This window comes from Vigna unguiculata, chromosome 10, assembly GCF_037176805.1.
Source record: "Vigna unguiculata cultivar grain cowpea cultivar isolate G323 ecotype 2 chromosome 10, ASM3717680v1, whole genome shotgun sequence".
In the NCBI taxonomy this organism is placed as follows: Eukaryota; Viridiplantae; Streptophyta; class Magnoliopsida; order Fabales; family Fabaceae; genus Vigna; species Vigna unguiculata.
This window is the reverse complement of record NC_140801.1, coordinates 2,805,133-2,823,789: the sequence shown is the minus strand read 5'-3', so window position 1 is coordinate 2,823,789 and position 18,657 is coordinate 2,805,133. Positions and strand designations below refer to the sequence as shown.

The window sequence follows — 18,657 nt, the reverse complement described above, 5'->3', positions numbered from 1 at the left end:
TGTATCAACACGTAATCGAAAGATGTTTATTTATTTATTTTTAACTAATGCATTATACGAGTTGCGTAATAAATGTTATGGTGCATAAGATTTGGAGCAAGAAAATTCATTATCTATTGATAATGTCAATCATGTAACCGCAATGTATAATATCACAATCTCATGAACACTTACCATTTAATACAATACACAAATAATGGTAATTGAAACTGTCATAATTTATTTATTTTAAAATAATTCTAATGTGAAAAATGACACCAATAAATATCATTGTTTGCATTGTAACGAAATATAACAACGTTTCCAATTGTTTGAATATAAAATTATTTTAACTATTTTATATTCTTATAATTTATTTAACCTATTTTTCGTAAAATCAGAAAAGGTAAAATAAAAAATTATCAAAGTTTACAAATATTTCATTCATAATTCATATTTTCCAACATTATCCAAATGATTAAGCGTGAAAAACAAAATGAAAATAACATCTTACATTATTATAATACATTTTCTTAAATTTCTATACCCATATTTTTAATTAATCTTTTCTCTCTTGCTACACCTTACATCTGATGTAAGGTTCACTCCTTCATGAAATGCTTACTCCAACTCATGCTTACTTGACTGTCTTGAGTCATCACCTGCATAAGTTCCCAATCCCTTCAAAGTAAGTGCTCTATTTCTTCATGTGGCAGTTCAAAGTATAATAATGTTAAATTAAAAACCAAAACTATCAAAATAACAGAGCAATGGCTGATACCCGTATATTTTTTCATTCATTTATATATCCATTAAAAGACAAAAATACATAAATCACCGCAAAAGAATAATAAAATACTTGAATAAAAACACTTGGACAAGGCCACCATGTAAAAGGAATCAACGAGGAATTTTGTTAAATAATTAACAGTTTACAAGCACGAGCCTTTTTCTTTCCCATTTGTATGGTAGCAGCAAACAGAGCATAACAAGAAAGAATGAATGAAAGAGAAAAGGGGTTACTGCGATTGGGGGCTTTATAGCAATAGTGCAACAAAAAAACATAGGCTTTGTAACAGACAAGATAAAACACGATAGACCGAGAAGAGAAGAATAGAATGTTATGTTAGATTATGAATCAAAAAAAAAAAAAACATAAGAATCGTCAAATTATCGATATAATATATTATTATAATATTAAGAACAGTTCCTAATAACAAGAGTAGTATGCGGAAGCGTACCTCATAATCAGTAATTAAGAACAATATAGATAAAAGTGATACCTGATCTTCCAAATAGAATCAATGAAAGATTAAAAATTATTTACGTGTGAGACTATACTGCTCTCTTCCTATTAGGTTTTTCTAGAGCGCATCTTACAAAATGTATTTTGACGTCGTCTCATAAATGGGATATCAATTTTATATCCTTACCAGCAGAAACCTCTCAACAAGTTTCTGAATACTTAAGTCCATCACAGATCTTCATCAGAAACCCAATATATATTATCCATAAATTAATAATAATTGTGCAATATAATTGATATTTACAAATAATATTATTTATTAATTAATGTTAATCCATAATAATAAAATAGAATAATAATTTTGTATAATAAAATTATATAAAATACAACATGTTAAGGTTAGGGTTCGAGAAAGAAACGTAGAAAATTGGTAGCTAAGACTTTTTTTCAAATTAAATGTCGTGTTTACTCTTTATTTTAATTTCTTTTTTTAGAAAAAATCGTCTAATTTCCGTATTAACTGACTATTTTGTTGTAATAAATGGGTCAAAGTGACCCATTAATGTAAAAAAAAACCTATTATATTAGTCATAAATTCTTTAGAAACTGGCTTTGACTACTAAATTTTAGAAATTTTTTAATTGATCACGGATTTTGAATACGTTATTGTTATTGTTTTTGTGTTTATTTCCTTTGATATAATTTTTTTCTTATAAGTAAATGATTGAATAATTTTGAAATGTTAATCTCGTTGAAATTTACCTATAACAGAATATCTTTTAGTTTCAAATTAGAATCGATTAATCAACAAAAAATGGTAAATAAGTGGCACACGAGGTACCAAATAACAAAGCCAACACACATAAACTAACAGACAAAGGAAAGCTCAGTTTTATATTATGTGTATCAATATATTGACTCATCCTAATATGCTTTATTTAAAAATTAATAACAAATTATAATATCAATTTATTCAATATTATTTAGAGCGGACTTTTAATAATTGATGTTACTAAATTAGTGTTTATGAATTGAAAATCAACTATTTGTAAAATGAAAATTTAATATTTTGACTTATTAATATTAACTTTTACTTGTTAGGTTTGTTTTTGGTTGACACTAAATGTTTATTTGTTGCAGTGAAGAAATTGTGTGTATGAAAAGTTCAGTGAGAATAATCATTAAAAAAACGATAACTATACATACAAAGCATACAATTATACATAAATGGTAGAGATTATAAGTTGATAATCACATAAACAATTAAACATATGCATTTTTCTTATCATTTTTGTGTCAAATTTGTAATTTCGTCTTCCCTGTTTACTTGTTTTTATTGACTTTACTTTATAACCATTTTTATTTTATGTTGTTCTTATTACTTTAGATTCAATTTGGAATTTGTGGTAATCAAAATAAAGTTTCGATAAACTAAATGGTGAATCGCTATGTTATTAAAAGTTAAAAAGGAAAAATTAAATGTTTTCAGAAGTCAATGTTTTGAAAAACAAAATCCACCATTTCATAGCTATTATATAAATCCCAAATATGAGTTAATATTAATATATTAATATAATAAACAAACATGCCTCAATAATGGTTTCTAAATAAATATTTATGATTTATACTATTTACATTTAATAAACATTTATGATGCTTTTTGCTATTTAAACCCCACAACCTATGCTTTTGTTTTATCACATTATACGCATATTCTGCAGGATCATTAGTCACCAAAGACAACAAGATCTTGCTCTGTCAACTTCACTATTCCTAAACATGCAGAGACTAATAATCACTTGTGTTTTCATTCTATTCTTTGTTTCACCATGTTTTTGTAAGAGGTTGTTGGCAACTTCCAACACATTAAATGTAATTGATTATGGTGCCAAAGGAGATGGTAAAACTGATGATTCCCAGGTATATTTTTCTTGTTTTTCTCAAAATTTTTCATATTTCATGAGATATTTTTTACAAATTTGTTATAAAATTTTGTAAGAAAAGACTTTCTTTTTTACTATTTTTCTTACAAATTTAAATTGACAGATAATTATTTTAAGTAATTATTTCCTACAAAATTATAAAATTTAGAAGTATTTTTTACAAAATTTTCTATAAAAAATATTTTTTACAAAATATTTTATAAAAATATTGATAGCAAATTCTTATTAATAATGACAAAATTTGCATGCAATATTTTTTTCTAAAAAAAGTTAAAAAAAAAATTGGCAGAAAATATATTTAATATTGTTTCTAAACAATTTATGTAGGTTTTGACCAATTATGAACTCTCTCTTTTGTATTGATAACAGGCATTTTTAAGTGCATGGCAAAGACTTGTTCAACACATGGTGCACCAACCCTAGTTATACCATCAAAAGGAGTTTTTTTAGTGAAGAAAAACATAATCCTGAAAGGTCCTTGCCAAGCCACAAACATTCTAATTCTGGTATAGCATGCTCAGTTTATCATTCTAATTTTTATATTTTACATACGCGTGACTGAAAATCATTATTAAAGAATAATGCAAGCATAAAATATATTATGAAAATAATCATGATCATTCTAAAAATGCAATGTATATATTTAGCCCTGTGTTACACACATAAACGTACATTTGGCTACATTCAATTCTTTTTCTTTAAAATTATAAAAAAAAATTGTGTTTAAAATTTGATTTATAATCAAATTTAAATATATTCCTATTCTGGAGGAGTAAAATGAAAATTAAATTATGCTCATAAAATTTCAATTAAATTATAAAATATGGAATGGAAGGGTTTGGTTTTCTTGGCACTTTTCCTGTAGTAGTAAAGCTATTGATAGTCTGTTTTTTTTCTTCTTATTTAGCCATTCATAAATAAATCTCAAACAACTTGATGTAAATAATAATGTTTTCTTCATGAAGAAGTTTATATGCAACCTTCTCATGCCTTTCATGTTTCTAAATCTAGTCAAGTGTTTCTAAACAAGGTAGTCCAACAGTGTCATTTCTTGGTAGACTTTCTTGTAATAGGAGTTATAATACACTAATATTTCAAGTTAAAACACGTATCCATGTCTGACTATCCGTGTCCGATATTTTAGGATATTTTATCGATACTTATCAATGAAGTATCTAATTTATAAAGTTCTAGTACACTACAAGAAATATCTTTGAGTAATGACCAATTTTAATGACAACAAATAATTAATAATTATATAGTGACCAATTTAGATACTAATTTAAAAACTAAAAATTATTGACAACTAAATAGTTTCAAACAAATTATAATTGATCTCTAAATTGATAATTAAAATATTTTTGTATTATGAATTGGTTTTTAAATTGGTCACTAAAATTAGCTACAAAATTGGTTACTAACATTAGCTACCAAGATTTTGACTGCCAAAATAATTAGTTTCTAAATTGGTAACTAACATTAACTACCAAAGTTGTTTCTATCAAAATAATTAGTCTTTAACATATTTCAAGTTACTAAAATTGGTCAATATTTTAGAGTTTTGTTGTAGTGGTATTTTATGATGACAATAATTTATATTTTTTTATGTTAACAACTTTATAATACATATAGTTTTAATTTGGACTCACACAATAATAATCATATATTTATTGTTTTTCAGAATTATTGTGCACTTTTTAATATTCATATATAAAGTATCTATTATCTAATGTATCTTATTATTTTCAAAATAAATGTATCAACGTATTGGATACGTATCACATATCCAATACATATATGGTATCGTACATCATAGAATTGGAATAAATACATTTATTAATTTAATTATTAAGTGTCCCATTCTTGCAGCTTCAAGGAAGAATAGTGGCCCCACAAAAGAATGAATGGCAAGGTAGTAAATCTAGAATGATTTTGTTCACAAACACAAACGGTCTCAGAATTTTCGGAAAAGCAGGATTAGTCGATGGTTATGGTTCCTCTTGGTGGCCATGCAAAAATTGTCCAAGACCAGCGGTTAGATGATCATAAACTATTGTGTTTTTATTTACATAATTGGTTTGTTCATTTTATACATATGATATTGATAGTAGTATTAATCTATTTAGAGTTGTTAAAACAGGTCACTCGGTCCAGCCTGACCCACCATGGGTTGGTCATTTAGTGAATCAATCCAACCCAATTTACTTATTAGTAAGTTCAAAAAATTTGAACCTGGTTCGACCTACTACGGATTGGTGGGTGAGTTAAATGGACTAACTCATTTAATTAAAAAATATTACAATTTTTCTTTGTATCGTTACAACATTAATTGGTAAAGCATTTTCATAAAGGTGTAAAAATTTACACTATTAAACTCTCTCATGCATTAACTTTGAAAAGACATGAAATATCATAGTTTACCAAAAATACTATAGATTTTGATGTAATATATCAATGCAAAAAGTTAAGTTTTTTATAATTTCAAAGAATTTAGAGGATTGCCCACACAATTATATTTCAAAAGAAATAATGAGGTATGAGGAAGTAAAAAGTTAGGATTTTTGAAGAGTGAGGTGCAAGAAGTAAAAAGGTAGGTGTAAGAAGGAGCATCCATGAGGGGTTATTTTTTTCTATATTGAGATTGGTGAGCAAATCCAGATCACCATAAATTCAATTCGGGTAAGCTAGATTCTTAGTGAGTCTATTTTACTTCTTAGTGAGTCTATTTTACTGTGAGCGAGATTGGCTCATGAAATTTTAATCCATTTTAACATCTTTAAATTTATTGATTTTAAATTCTATACATTATGGTTGGGAAGAAAAAAAAACAAAAATGAATAACTTTTTAAATTGAAGTTATTATGTGGATGAAATAATACTAGTCTGAATTATTATCAATATCTTATAATGAATATTTAAATTTAACTGTTGCAGGTCCTTGGTTTTAATGCATGCAATGGGCTCAGTGTTAATTACCTGAGCATCAGAAATAGTCCCAGAGCTCACATAACCATAAATGGTTGTGAGGGTGCCACATTCTCTCACATTAACATTCGTTCTCCTGCTGATAGTCCTAACACTGATGGAATTAACATTTCTTCTTCCAAAAATATATTGATAAAAGATTCCAACATAGCTTCTGGTAAATCAAATTTTCATCTTATGTACTTGTTCAGATTTCAGTAATTGTAAAAGAATTACTACATCTGCAACTTTGATTTATGTTGTATTTTTACACAGGTGATGATTGTATTGCAATCATAGGTGAATCTTCTTACATTAATGCCACTGGAATTGCTTGTGGACCAGGACATGGAATAAGGTTTATATATTATCAACCATATCTTAAAATCACAAACAAAAAAAAATGTAAATATTTGATGAAAGTATCTTTTTTCCATGAAACATAATACATGAACATGATGATAATTTATAAAATCTTTCATTTATTGAATTAATATCTTAGTTATTTCTAACTTGACATGAACGAATCAATCAGCATTGGTAGCCTGGGTAGAAACAATGGCCGTGACATTGTGGAACATGTTCGTGTTTATAATTGTAGCTTCACGAAAACTACAAATGGAGCAAGAATCAAGACATTTTCGGTATACAATTAATTTTTAAACCCTTCTATGATGTTGATGTTGTTGTTGAAATGTTCAGATGAAGGGAACAAACAAAGAAATTTGAAACATATTTGTTTTTCATATCGTCTTATGTGACTTGAATGATATGTAATTTCCATTTCTTAAAGGGTGGATCAGGTTATGCCAAAAGAATCACATTTGAGAAAATCACATTAAACCAATTTTACAACCCTATAATTATAGATCAACACTATAATCATATGGTATTTTCTTAATATTCATATTGTAACTTGTGATTTCAACTTTCTTTTCCTGTGAATTTATCGTTTATTACTAAAATTATTTTTAAATTTGGAATGAATAGAATGCAGGAGGAGGAGTCCAAGTGAGTGAGGTGACATTTCGTGGGTTTCGAGGAACATCTACAAACGACAGAGCTATAAATTTAGGTTGTGGTTCACCAGGTTGCTTCAACATTGTGTTGGATAAAATCAAAATTGTTTCTTCTCAACCAAGAAAACCAGCTTCTTGTTCATGTAGAAATGCTCATGGAAGAGCTACATCCACTGTTCCAAATTGTAATATCTCATTGAGATGAACCATGTCCTCGTACACTATATGTGAAATGATGTATCAACAAGTAAACGAAAGTTGTTTCTTTTTTTTTTTCTCTAGCTAATGGATTATACAAGTAATGTGATAAACTTTATGGTGAACTCTATAGTTTAGATTAGTTTTTATATTATTTGAACTGTTTTCATTATGTGATTCTCTTTTCTTATGGTATCATCTTAAAATGATAAATAAAAACAAACAAAACAAATTATGACATTTTTTTCTGTAAGCAAATCGTTTTTCTAGCGACGTAGTTCGGAGATCCACCGTTCAAACCTAAGACTTCGCTAAAACTCGTGGCTGCAAATCGCGCGCAACCCACACAACAACTACCACGCACGTCGACTTCGGCGTTCATCGTCACACGTTCACCCAAATCGTTCACCATCACCATTACCCCATCCTCAACCCTCGCTGCTAAACTGTCATCTTTAAGAATTTGAGGTTCTCCCATGAAGAGCTAGAAGATAAGGGTAATATTCAGTTTAAATTAATATAAATGTTAAAATTGAATCAGATTAATATTGGTTTGGTCCATATTAAGTTTGTTAGATAATAAATATAAATGATATTATAATATAAAATCATTTTTTGATAAGCTAACTAATTTAAGAATTGATTCTAAGAAAGATTTTTGTTGGTTTGGAAGTATGACCTATTATATTAGTTGGGAATTCTTTAGAAACTAGCTTTAAATATGTTATTCCTTTTATGTTTGTTAAGAAGTTTGACTTCAAATCTAATTCTATCACACAAAATTGGTTTGTAAGATGAGGTTTGCACCCATTTATATATTTTAGATTGTTATTATCTTTAATCAATGTGGGACTCCCAACACACCTCATCTAAGGTATATACATATCTTGCCTAGGACTAGACATTAATGGGTGGTCCGGTAGCCAACAAATATCCCTATGATATGCTCTAAGAATAGCACTTATATTAGGAAGTGGACTTTAAACTTAACGCAACCCCCAAATTGGCTTATAAGGTAAGATTTGCACTCACTTAAATATTTTAAATTGACTCATTTATATACTTCTAACAATGTTTATTTACTTTTGACATCATGTGTTTCTTTTATAAGTAAATAAATGATCGATGAATAATGTTAATATCGGTTAAATGAACCTAAAAGAGAATAATTTTTAATTAAAAAGAAAACATGAGCCCATTGTTTCAATTTTAATTTCTTTTTGATACATCTTTATTCAAGAAGCATAAATGAAGTTTGATGTGCCAATTCTAGGAAAACCTTTAATAGAAATAGTTAAATAAGTGTTTAAGAAATACTTTAGTCCTAATTTAAATAAATATGAAAAATAAAATTAATAAGATTAATGTTACCTGAATTTAACTTCAATAAACTTTATTATTTTTTTTACATTTTAGTCTCAAGTTAAAAATTAGGATCGATTAATCAACAAAAAAAATGGTATATAAGTGGCACACGAGGTACCAAATCATCATAAACTAACAGACAAAAGAAAAACTCAAGTTTATGTGTATGAAACATTTTCAACAATATACACTATGTCATTTTGCAGTTTAGACCATACTAAAATATAGTGTAGGTCTATAAATGTTGCTTAAATATATTAAATACAACAATTTTATAAATTTGATATAAAGCAAATCAAAATCCACATTTATTTGAACATTGTCTTTAAAACACGTGGGCTAAAAAAAATGTGGTCTGAAAGAAAGTGAAATCCACTTTAAGAGTTTTTCTTCCTTCCCCTCCCTCATGTTAGATTGAAAAACGTCTCTCCCATTCTTCGGTGTTTCACATTCATGAATGCTAAGAAGATTATGAAGACAATCTTATAGAATAATGATCTTTGTTATGTAGTAAATAAACATTAGACATATTATATTTTAGCTTTCTAGCATTAACTTTGAAATGTTCATCCTTAATAATGATTTCAAGATAGTTATTTTAATAGTTTACATTCTAACATTGAAATATATGTATGAATGACATTTAATATGCATTCAATTATGAATATTTTGCGTATCAATATTGTTTGAAGTGTTGATATATTGTGGTGTCTAATTGTGTAATATTGTGATTTGAAGAGTTACACCTTTTTCATATTGAACTTTTCTATAAAAACACAATTTAATAAATGTGGATTAAACTCAAAGACAATATTTATAAGGGTGTTGTCTATTATAAGGATATTAAGCTACGGTTTTAACGATGTTGTCGTACTGAAAACCATGGTCTAATGACCACCTAGACTACACCTAAGAAATCGTTATCTAAACTTTAGTCCATAGTTTTTATGGTTTTAGACCATAATTTTGTGGTGTTGTCTAAAATACTTTTTATTGTAGTGATATTAACTCATCCTAATATGCTTTAACTAAAAGTTAATTTAAAATTAATAAAAAATTAATATCAATTTAGTCAATGTTATATAGAGTGGACTTTTAAAAACTCATGTTAATAAAATATTTTTAAACGTTCAAAAACTTACGTCAAATTATTATATGTTTTCATCAAATTAATACAAAAGTTACATCAAATTTTGTACTTTTAAAAGTTCAAAAAGAAAAATTAAATGTTTTCAGAAGTCAATGTTTTGAAAAATAAAATCCATCATTTTATAATTATTATAAATCCCAAATAAAGTTAATATTAATGAATTAATTTATTATATTTTGTTTATTATGCAATTTAAATTTTTAAACATATTTATCCATTATAAAATCTTTTGTTGCACTAAATAAACATTAAAGATGCACATTGCATCATTCTACAATAATATTTATGATTTATATGATTACATTGAATAAACATTTATGATGCACTTTGCATCATTTTAGGTAATTAAATTGTGAATAACAAAATTTTGCTATTTAAACCCCTTAACCTATGCTTTGTTTTCTCACATTATATGCATATTCACCAAAGACAAGAAGAAAGGTCTTGTTCTGTCACATTTATTATCTTAAACATGCAGAGACTAATAATCACTTGTGTTTTGATTCTCTTCTTTGTTTCACCATGTTTTTGTAAGAGGTTGTTGTTGGAAACTTCTAACACATACAATGTAATTGATTATGGTGCCAAAGGAGATGGTGAAACTGATGACTCCCAGGTATATTTTCGTTGTTTTTCTTCTTTCTTTCATTTTTCTGAATAAAATAATATATAAATACGTGAATATTTTAAGTATTTCAATATATATATATATATATATATAACTTTTGCACACATTTTATAGGTTTTGGCCAATTATGAAGTTTGTCTTTTGAAATAATGATAACAGGCATTTTTAAGTGCATGGGAAAAGACTTGTGCAACAAGTGGATCAACCCTAGTTATACCATCAAAAGGAACATTTTTACTGAAGAAGAACATCATGTTCAAAGGTCCTTGCCAAGCCACAAACATTCAAATTCAGGTATAACATGTTAAGTATTATTCAACTTTTAATCACACCCAATATAAAATAAAATAAAATCTTCTTTTCCTACTTTTAGTAAACAAAATACAATAACATTTAAATAGACATAAATATTAAATAATTATGTTCATAAATTCTGATTTTTGTTTAAATGAATAATCTATTGATACGATGTTATGTAAAGTCCATGAGTAATTATAATGCATAATTTAAAGTATGTAATTGAATTAAAAATTAAACGGAAACTATTGAAATCAATACTACTTAAAATAATTAATTATAATAAACGCTAAAACGAGTAATATTTTGGTCCAAGCATTTTAATACTTATCAGTTAAGAAATTCTAATGATCTCAAAATTTCAAATATGAAATAAATATATAATTAAATAATTTTAGTGATATCCAAACAAAAAAAAAATATTTTTTTTTATAAAATATTATTTTAAAACCAATTTTTTTAACAATTTATAAAAATGCATAAAAATATATAAATTAAAAAGAGATTAATGAAATAAAATATTTTTAAAAAATAATTCTATACTTTTCTTTTCCAAGTAATTATTAGTTTGATAGTACAAGAACCTATTACATATATAAATGAGTCTTTCCTTCCATTTTTTTTCCTCGTTAATTTTAAATATCTATATATTATAATAGTAGAAGGCCATTTTTTTAAGAATTCCTTAGAATAAACTAGATATATTCCTTATTGTGTTTATTAATTTGTCATGACTTGCAGATTCAAGGAAAAATAATTGTACCAACCCAGGATGCTTGGCAGGGTGATGATTCTCCGATAATTATGATCTCAAACGTGAATGGTCTCACCATCGATGGAACTGGTGGACTAATCGACGGCCTCGGTTCTTCTTGGTGGTCATGCAAAAACTGTAAACGACCAACGGTTAGATCATTTACACACTTCATTTTTCCATAATTGGCTTTGCAAAAACACCTTGCTGCCATATAATCTTGATGAACTCATAGATGTTTCTTTAGAAATAATATTTAAGAAAATTCAAAATGAACAAATAAGGTGAAGTTTGTCTTATATCTAGTTGATGTGTGACTTCCAACACACCTCCCTCACTGAAGAATAAGTGTGTGGGACTAGAAATAAGTGGTACGATAGTGGCCCGGTCCGATAGTGACTAAGATACCTAGGATGGACTTTTTAAAGAAAGGGTTCTGATACCATGTTAGAAAATGAACTTTAAGTCTAATTCTACCTTGCAAAACTGACGAGTAAAATAAGATTTGTATCAGATTTATATGTTATGAGATTGTCTTATTTCTAATCGATGTGGGACTTCTAACTAAATATAATTTAAAATATCCTAACGGTTCCTTGGATCATTTCATCTTAGTAAAAGCTGCAATTTCTGAGTTGTATCGATATCTTATCCCGAGTTTTGCAATTTGGATGGTGCAGGTCCTTGCTTTCAATGCATGCAATGATCTGAGTGTTAGTTCCTTGAGCATCGCAAATAGTCCACAAGCTCACATAACCATAAATGGCTGTGAGGGTGCCACATTCTCCAATATTAACATTCAGTCTCCTGGTGATAGCCCTAATACAGATGGAATCGACATTTCTTCTTCCAAACGCATCTTGATAAAAGATTCCAACATAGCTTCTGGTAAACCAAATTTCAATTGAATTGTAAGAGAACTAATATTTCTGTAACTTTTGATTTATGTTATGTTTTTTACACAGGTGATGATTGTATTGCAATCATAGGTGACTCCTCTAACATTAATGCCACCGGAATTGCTTGTGGACCAGGCCATGGAATAAGGTTTATTTATATTATCAATCATAATTAACACACTTTAAATGAAAAAAATAATACATGAACATGACATTGATCTATAAAATGTTTCCTTCATTCAATTAACCAGCATTGGTAGCCTGGGTAGAAACAATGGTCATGACAACGTGGAACAGGTTTATGTCTATAATTGCACCTTCACGAAAACTACAAATGGAGCAAGAATCAAGACATTTAAGGTATTTAAGGGTGGCAGTAACATTGTTGTTCAACTCAAACCATGTTATCATATGTTTTCTGATAAAAAGAGTAATCACTGATCAGATGAATGTAACGTTATCATTTTGTTACAGGATGGACCAGGTTATGCCAGAAACATCACTTATGAGAAAATTACGTTAATACAAGCTTATAACCCAATACTTATAAATCAACACTACGTAGGTTTAGAGGTATATATATTGACTTAACTTTGGTTTCATATTACTATATCTTTGTGATTTGAAGTTGGCATGTATATATATAAATGTTGCATTGAATTTGGCATGATTAGGGTGTAGGAGGAGTTGAAGTGAGTGGGGTGACATTTCGAGGGTTTGAAGGAACATCAGGGGATGACAGAGCTATTACCTTAGCTTGCGGATCACAAGGTTGTAAAGACATTGTGTTGGACCAAATTAACATTACATCTTCTAAAGATGGAAAACCAGCAGCTTGTTCTTGCACTAACGCCCATGGAACAGCTACATCCACAGTTCCAAATTGTGATGGCTTATAGTAACCCTTACTCATGTATACGTGAAATTATGTGTCGAGAATAACTTTATTTTTGTTGAGGTAATGAACAATGAGAGTTGTTTTTTTGGAAAGGAGGAATACAAGTTTCTTGGTGAATGTCACTGTGACTCGTTATCATATATATTAAACAACTTAAAAATTCCCAGAGACACCAAGAGCCATGCAAAGTACACAAATCAGATCAAATAGACTTAAAATGATAATGATGATAATAATAATAATAATATATTTAATTACAAATAAGTAATCTTACATTTTAATAATAAGTTTACACTTTTGACCTTATGATTAAATTCAATAGAAAATAAAATACAATTACTTAAAATTAATTTTAAATAAAATCTGAATATTTATTTTTTATACAACTAATTTTATATATCTTATATATACAATTACTATACAACTAATTTAAATTTTCAAGTTAACTTTATCTTTCATTATTAGTTTATTTATCTATTGTTAAAATAAAATTTATTAAATGGTTAGAATCGGTTCGAGGGTAGTTTAGAATCGGTTTCATATCCTTCACAACCCAACATCATTGATTCCCCCTCGTTCAATACGCAACAAAATCGACCCAGGTCTTCTTCTTACCAGCACCCTTCATTTCTTCTTCCGAGAACTCATGAACTTCATGTGAGGGCAATGTGGTCTTCTCACTTTGCATGAAGAATAAATCACTTTGCATCTCCTCAATATGTGAAGATGATAACTTTGTACCTTTGCAAATACATTGAAAGAAGCAAACATTGCGTAAAAGAAGGAAAAACAAGCAAGAAATCCCTGGAAAATGCTTTTGAATTGGAATAACTTCTCTTCATGCAGCAAACAAGACAAGTTGTAACCGATAAGCAAATCAATGAACATAATATGCATAAGGACAATCAATAAAAAATAATGTTTGTAATCCATTTTATTCCCCTCTCATATTCCTAGCACCATCATACCCTTGACCACGAATATTAGAAACATTAATATTATGTTGAGATAGTACAACACACAATTCATTAATCAAAGTTAATGTTGCAGTGTCTTTCACATGCACAATATCAAAAAATCGCTCTTGAATAAAACTACTTTTATCAACGAATATCAAAACAAGAGCCATTTGCTCTTTTTTTGATTCATCATGAGCTTCATCGACAACTATAGAAAACTTGGAATCCCCAATTTCTTCACGAATATGATTTTTCACTTTACTAGAAAGAATATTTAATAACTCCTTTTGAATTTTATGTGAAGTATATTTGGAATTGTATGGAGCATTTTCCAACACAACTTTTGCAACTTCATCATTGTATGATGCTATGAGTTTTATCATCTCAAGAAAATTACCTTGGTTCCTCGATTCAGTACTTTCATCATGACCTCTATAGCAGAAGCTTGAAGTGATAAAAAACGAGTTGTGTCAATTGAAGTATTGAGACGTAACCGATTCTTTATAATTTGATTTGAGTTTTGCATATCCAAAACATTCCTAATGTGGCAATTTTGATTTAACAAGTCTTGACAAGCAGACACTGCAATATTATGTGGTGAACAAGGATCCTTCCCTATGTGTTTAAGGAAAGCATAATATTTTTCGTTGTTAACTTTCCTCAAACTTTTAAAACCTATAAAAAAAACATTGAAAAAGTTAAAACATGTTTATGACAATCAACTCATTGCCAATTAGAATTCAATGAAAATCAACTCAATTACTTGTAACAATGAAAACATCTCAGCCAAGTCGTCCACTTGGTTTTTTACTAAAAAGATAGCACGATAAGCAATATGCAACATCTTTTAATGGCGAATACTCTAACCATGAAGGAAATAAGCTAAACCATGTCTACTGAAATCTTCTTGGATATCATATTTACCATACAACAGATAATTTTCTAGATACATTTGATATAGATTCCATTTTAGATAAGCCATTCGTACCTATCAATTTGATTTGGTGGGTATTGTCAAATTTGAAGACATTTCCCCATATAACGTTCTAAAGCATTTTCAAAATCATTATATGTAACTTTAGGAACCTTAGAGAGTTGTTTTTCATTTTCTTCAATTTTTGGATTCTCATGAAGTTTCTTAATTTTAGATGACGTAGATGCATTTTTTTCATCTTCATCACAAGCCTTCCTCTTGAAAAAAGAATCAATTCTTTTACTCTTTACCATAATTTTTCTAATATAAATTTGTCACCTCTCACCTATTTACAAAAAGATAAAATTATGAATATCCCAAATTAAATCTTAAAAGCAAGACTCAATATTTTAAGAAAACTAATAACTTCAAAATAATTAGCTTCCCTTACCTTAGAGTAGATTTTTAATCTTGTTTTTCCTTTACACAACTTCAAAGCCTAAAATAGCTCTATCTACACAAAGAAGAGTTTGATCAACAATTAGAGCATGATTTTATGATCTCTAACAGATAGAGATATGTCTAGAGCGTAGATAAGCCACATACAAGAGGAAAACACATTATTTAAAAAAAAGGATAAAAAATGAACTTACTCAAAAGAAGAAATTGTTCGGTCCAAAATGTTTCTTAACTCCTTAATTTTGTCGTAGTGCAATTTGATTTTGAAAATAATAAGGAATTGATGGTGAAAATTGAGATGGAAATAAGAGGAGAGAAAGAGATGGATGCATGAAAGAGAGAGAGAAACTATATAAAGAAGTATAAGAAATTATAATAGAAAGGGAAAACGTAATTTTTAAATTTTAAAAAAGCTTTTTTAAACTAAATTGATATAAATAAAGTAATAATATATAATAATATTTTTTAAATATATAAAAGATAAAATAAAATAAAATTTATTAGGATTAATATAAATAAAATAATAATATAAATATTTTTTTAAAATATAAAAAAAATAAAATATAAAAAAATCGTTGGAAGAGTTGTGGCTCCCCTGTCAAACCTATGGTCTGCCCCTGAATGTACCTATAAGAGAATAATTTTTAGTTCAAAAGAAAACATGACCCCATTGTAATGTTGTATTTTTCAATTTTAATCTCTTTTTGTAATGTTGTATTTTTCAATTTTAATCTCTTTTTGATACATCTTTCTTCAAAAAGCATAAATGAAGTGTGATGTTCCAATCCCAGGAAAACCTTTAATAAAAAAAGTTAAATAAGTGTTTAAAAAATACTTTAGTCCTAATTTAAATAAGGCTTAATTAGTCGGAATATACCCAATTTCGTCCCAAAGTTTCAAAATGGTACTCAATTTTAAGTTTGTTTCAATTTAGTACCAAATTTGAAAATTTGCAAAAATGTAGTACATCTCGTTAATTCTTCACAAACGCTGTTAAGAGTGAGGTGATGTGGCATAGTATAACTGAAACGTGTCACAAATGTTAATTGTACAGTGGTATTTTTGGTGTAACGTGTGCAGTGCTTTATTTTAAATGGATGTGTTCAAATTTTTTTGCCCTAATCTTGCTTTGGCCCCAATCTCGATTTTCCTATTCTTCTTCATCGTAGAGCAGAGCAAGGAATTTCTTGAAGACAATGTCTCGCACATGAACCCATCCTTGTTCTTCTTGTTCGTATGAGTCACAAAACCATAGTGTCTCTCCTCCTCGTGGGTGGTGTGAGTCATTAGGCGGATCTCCAATTTGCTATTGTGGGGAGATTGCACTGTTGAGAGTGGCAAGAGCACAAACAACTTCTGTAGCTACATTTGTAACTTCTGTAGCGATATTCGTATCCGAAAATGAAAATGTGATTCAGTTAGTATTGCTACCACTACTACTATTAGTATTTTCTTTTTTTTTTAGAATAACAATGTTATGTTTTTTGGTAAATAATTATCGAATGGAATAGTAGATATGTTTTCTGTGAAAACCCCATTATCTCTTCCCCTTATACTTTCTTCTCTCTGCTACCCATACGGTAGAACAACACTTCTCCCTCTCTACTTTTCTCTGCCTTCTCTCTACCAGAAGACATTATGAATTTTTCATCCAAAAGTCTGAATCATTCTCTTCTGTTGCAGAATTCAGACCTGAGGCTAGTTCAGGACCTCTTCCCTCATCTGTAATTCCTTTTCCTCCATGTAAGTGAATTTCAGCCTTCCCCATCTCTCTTTAATTCAAAATTTTGGAGCTCCAGTCTTGCTGAGCCAAATTAGGAACCTATTCTCACCTTGTGAACCTGCATTTCAGCTCAATAGGTTGTGCAATTGAAGTGCCCTTGGTTGGAAGTGTTCTAGCTAGTTAGTAACCTCTAGAGGTAAGGGAAGCTAACCATTTTTACTTGAATTCGTATAGAAATTTGTTTGATGAGTGTGAATTACATGTTTAAGTGTTGAGCTGATGTTTGAATTGCATGAATTGGTTAGTGATTGATTTGTGTGTGAAGAATCTAGGCTCCTACATGTGGGAATAGGTTCGTAATCTGGTATTTTCGCCTAGGCGAGTGACTCTTGCCTGAGCTAAAACACCAGAAAAACCCACCCTGTTCCTGCGTGAAGCCTCGCCTAGGCGAGCTGAGGTCGCTTGAGCGAGAGACGCTCTCGTCTAAGCGAACAAGCTTAACCTAAGCGAGAGTTCGCCCAGGTTTTTATTTTTGCCACTGTTAGAGCCTCGCCCAGGTGAGACTGACTCGCTTAAGCGAGATGGCCTCTCGCCTGGGCTAGATTGTCTAGCTTGAGCGAGGATCACTGCAGTGGGAAGTTTGTGGTTCTGTTGTAAAGAATGAAGTTATATGTCTAAATGAAAATTTGCACCTTTAGTCTCTTATATGCTTGAAATGTTATGTTAATATTCTGTGTGGTGAAAATTGATGAACATGAATTAAGAGAGGTTGTGGTTGAATGGAATTTCAAGGGAAATTCAGATAAGTATGTTAGCGTGTGTAAGGACGTGAGGACTCCTTATTGGTTGGTATCCTAAAACTCCAATAATCATTCACGCTCAGATAAAGCAGAATGGATTATGTCGTGAGGAGTAGTAGGAGGTCCTAGTCTTTGGACTTGATTGAGTCCTAGACGCGAAGGGTACTTACCCTGGGAACGGTCGGGTGATAACCCCTTGTGTTTAGACTCTACAAAATTTGGGAACCGTTACAGGTGTCCAATGTCGCTTACACAATCTGGATATCGAGTCTAGATTTATACAATTGAGCTATGTGTTATGAATGATATTTATATTGTAAACTGTATTATTTTCTCTTATTTCAGTTAGCTTACCCTTCTTGTTTATGTTTGTTTTTCCTTGTGTGTTCTCCTTTGCAATGATCACCTATAGTTGGTATGAGTAGAGTTGAATCCAGATGAAGATACCCCTCTTCTGAGCAGG

At 29.1% G+C, this 18,657-nt stretch overlaps 1 protein-coding gene and 1 pseudogene across 1 annotated transcript; both read left to right on the top strand.

Moving 5' to 3' along the window:
* Positions 1-3,004: 3,004 nt before the first annotated feature.
* Positions 3,005-7,356, top strand: LOC114166952 (putative polygalacturonase At3g15720; annotated as a pseudogene).
* Positions 7,357-10,297: 2,941 nt separating this feature from the next.
* Positions 10,298-13,395, top strand: LOC114166949 (putative polygalacturonase At3g15720). The gene is made up of 8 exons (XM_085667588.1): positions 10,298-10,480; positions 10,652-10,786; positions 11,531-11,695; positions 12,224-12,431; positions 12,509-12,590; positions 12,694-12,802; positions 12,917-13,015; positions 13,117-13,395. Exons 1-8 carry the CDS (start codon positions 10,337-10,339, stop codon positions 13,339-13,341), a joined length of 1,167 nt encoding a protein of 388 aa, XP_085523714.1. The 5' UTR covers positions 10,298-10,336; the 3' UTR covers positions 13,342-13,395.
* The last annotated feature ends 5,262 nt before the right edge of the window (positions 13,396-18,657 follow it).

Coding starts and splice junctions, on each gene's coding strand:
- LOC114166949 (XM_085667588.1), top strand. CDS start 10,337: ATGCAGAGACTAATAATCACTTGTGTTTTGATTCTCTTCTTTGTTTCA. Junction 10,787..11,530: donor CCACAAACATTCAAATTCAG/GTATAACATGTT, acceptor CATGACTTGCAG/ATTCAAGGAAAAATAATTGT. Junction 11,696..12,223: donor AAAACTGTAAACGACCAACG/GTTAGATCATTT, acceptor TGGATGGTGCAG/GTCCTTGCTTTCAATGCATG.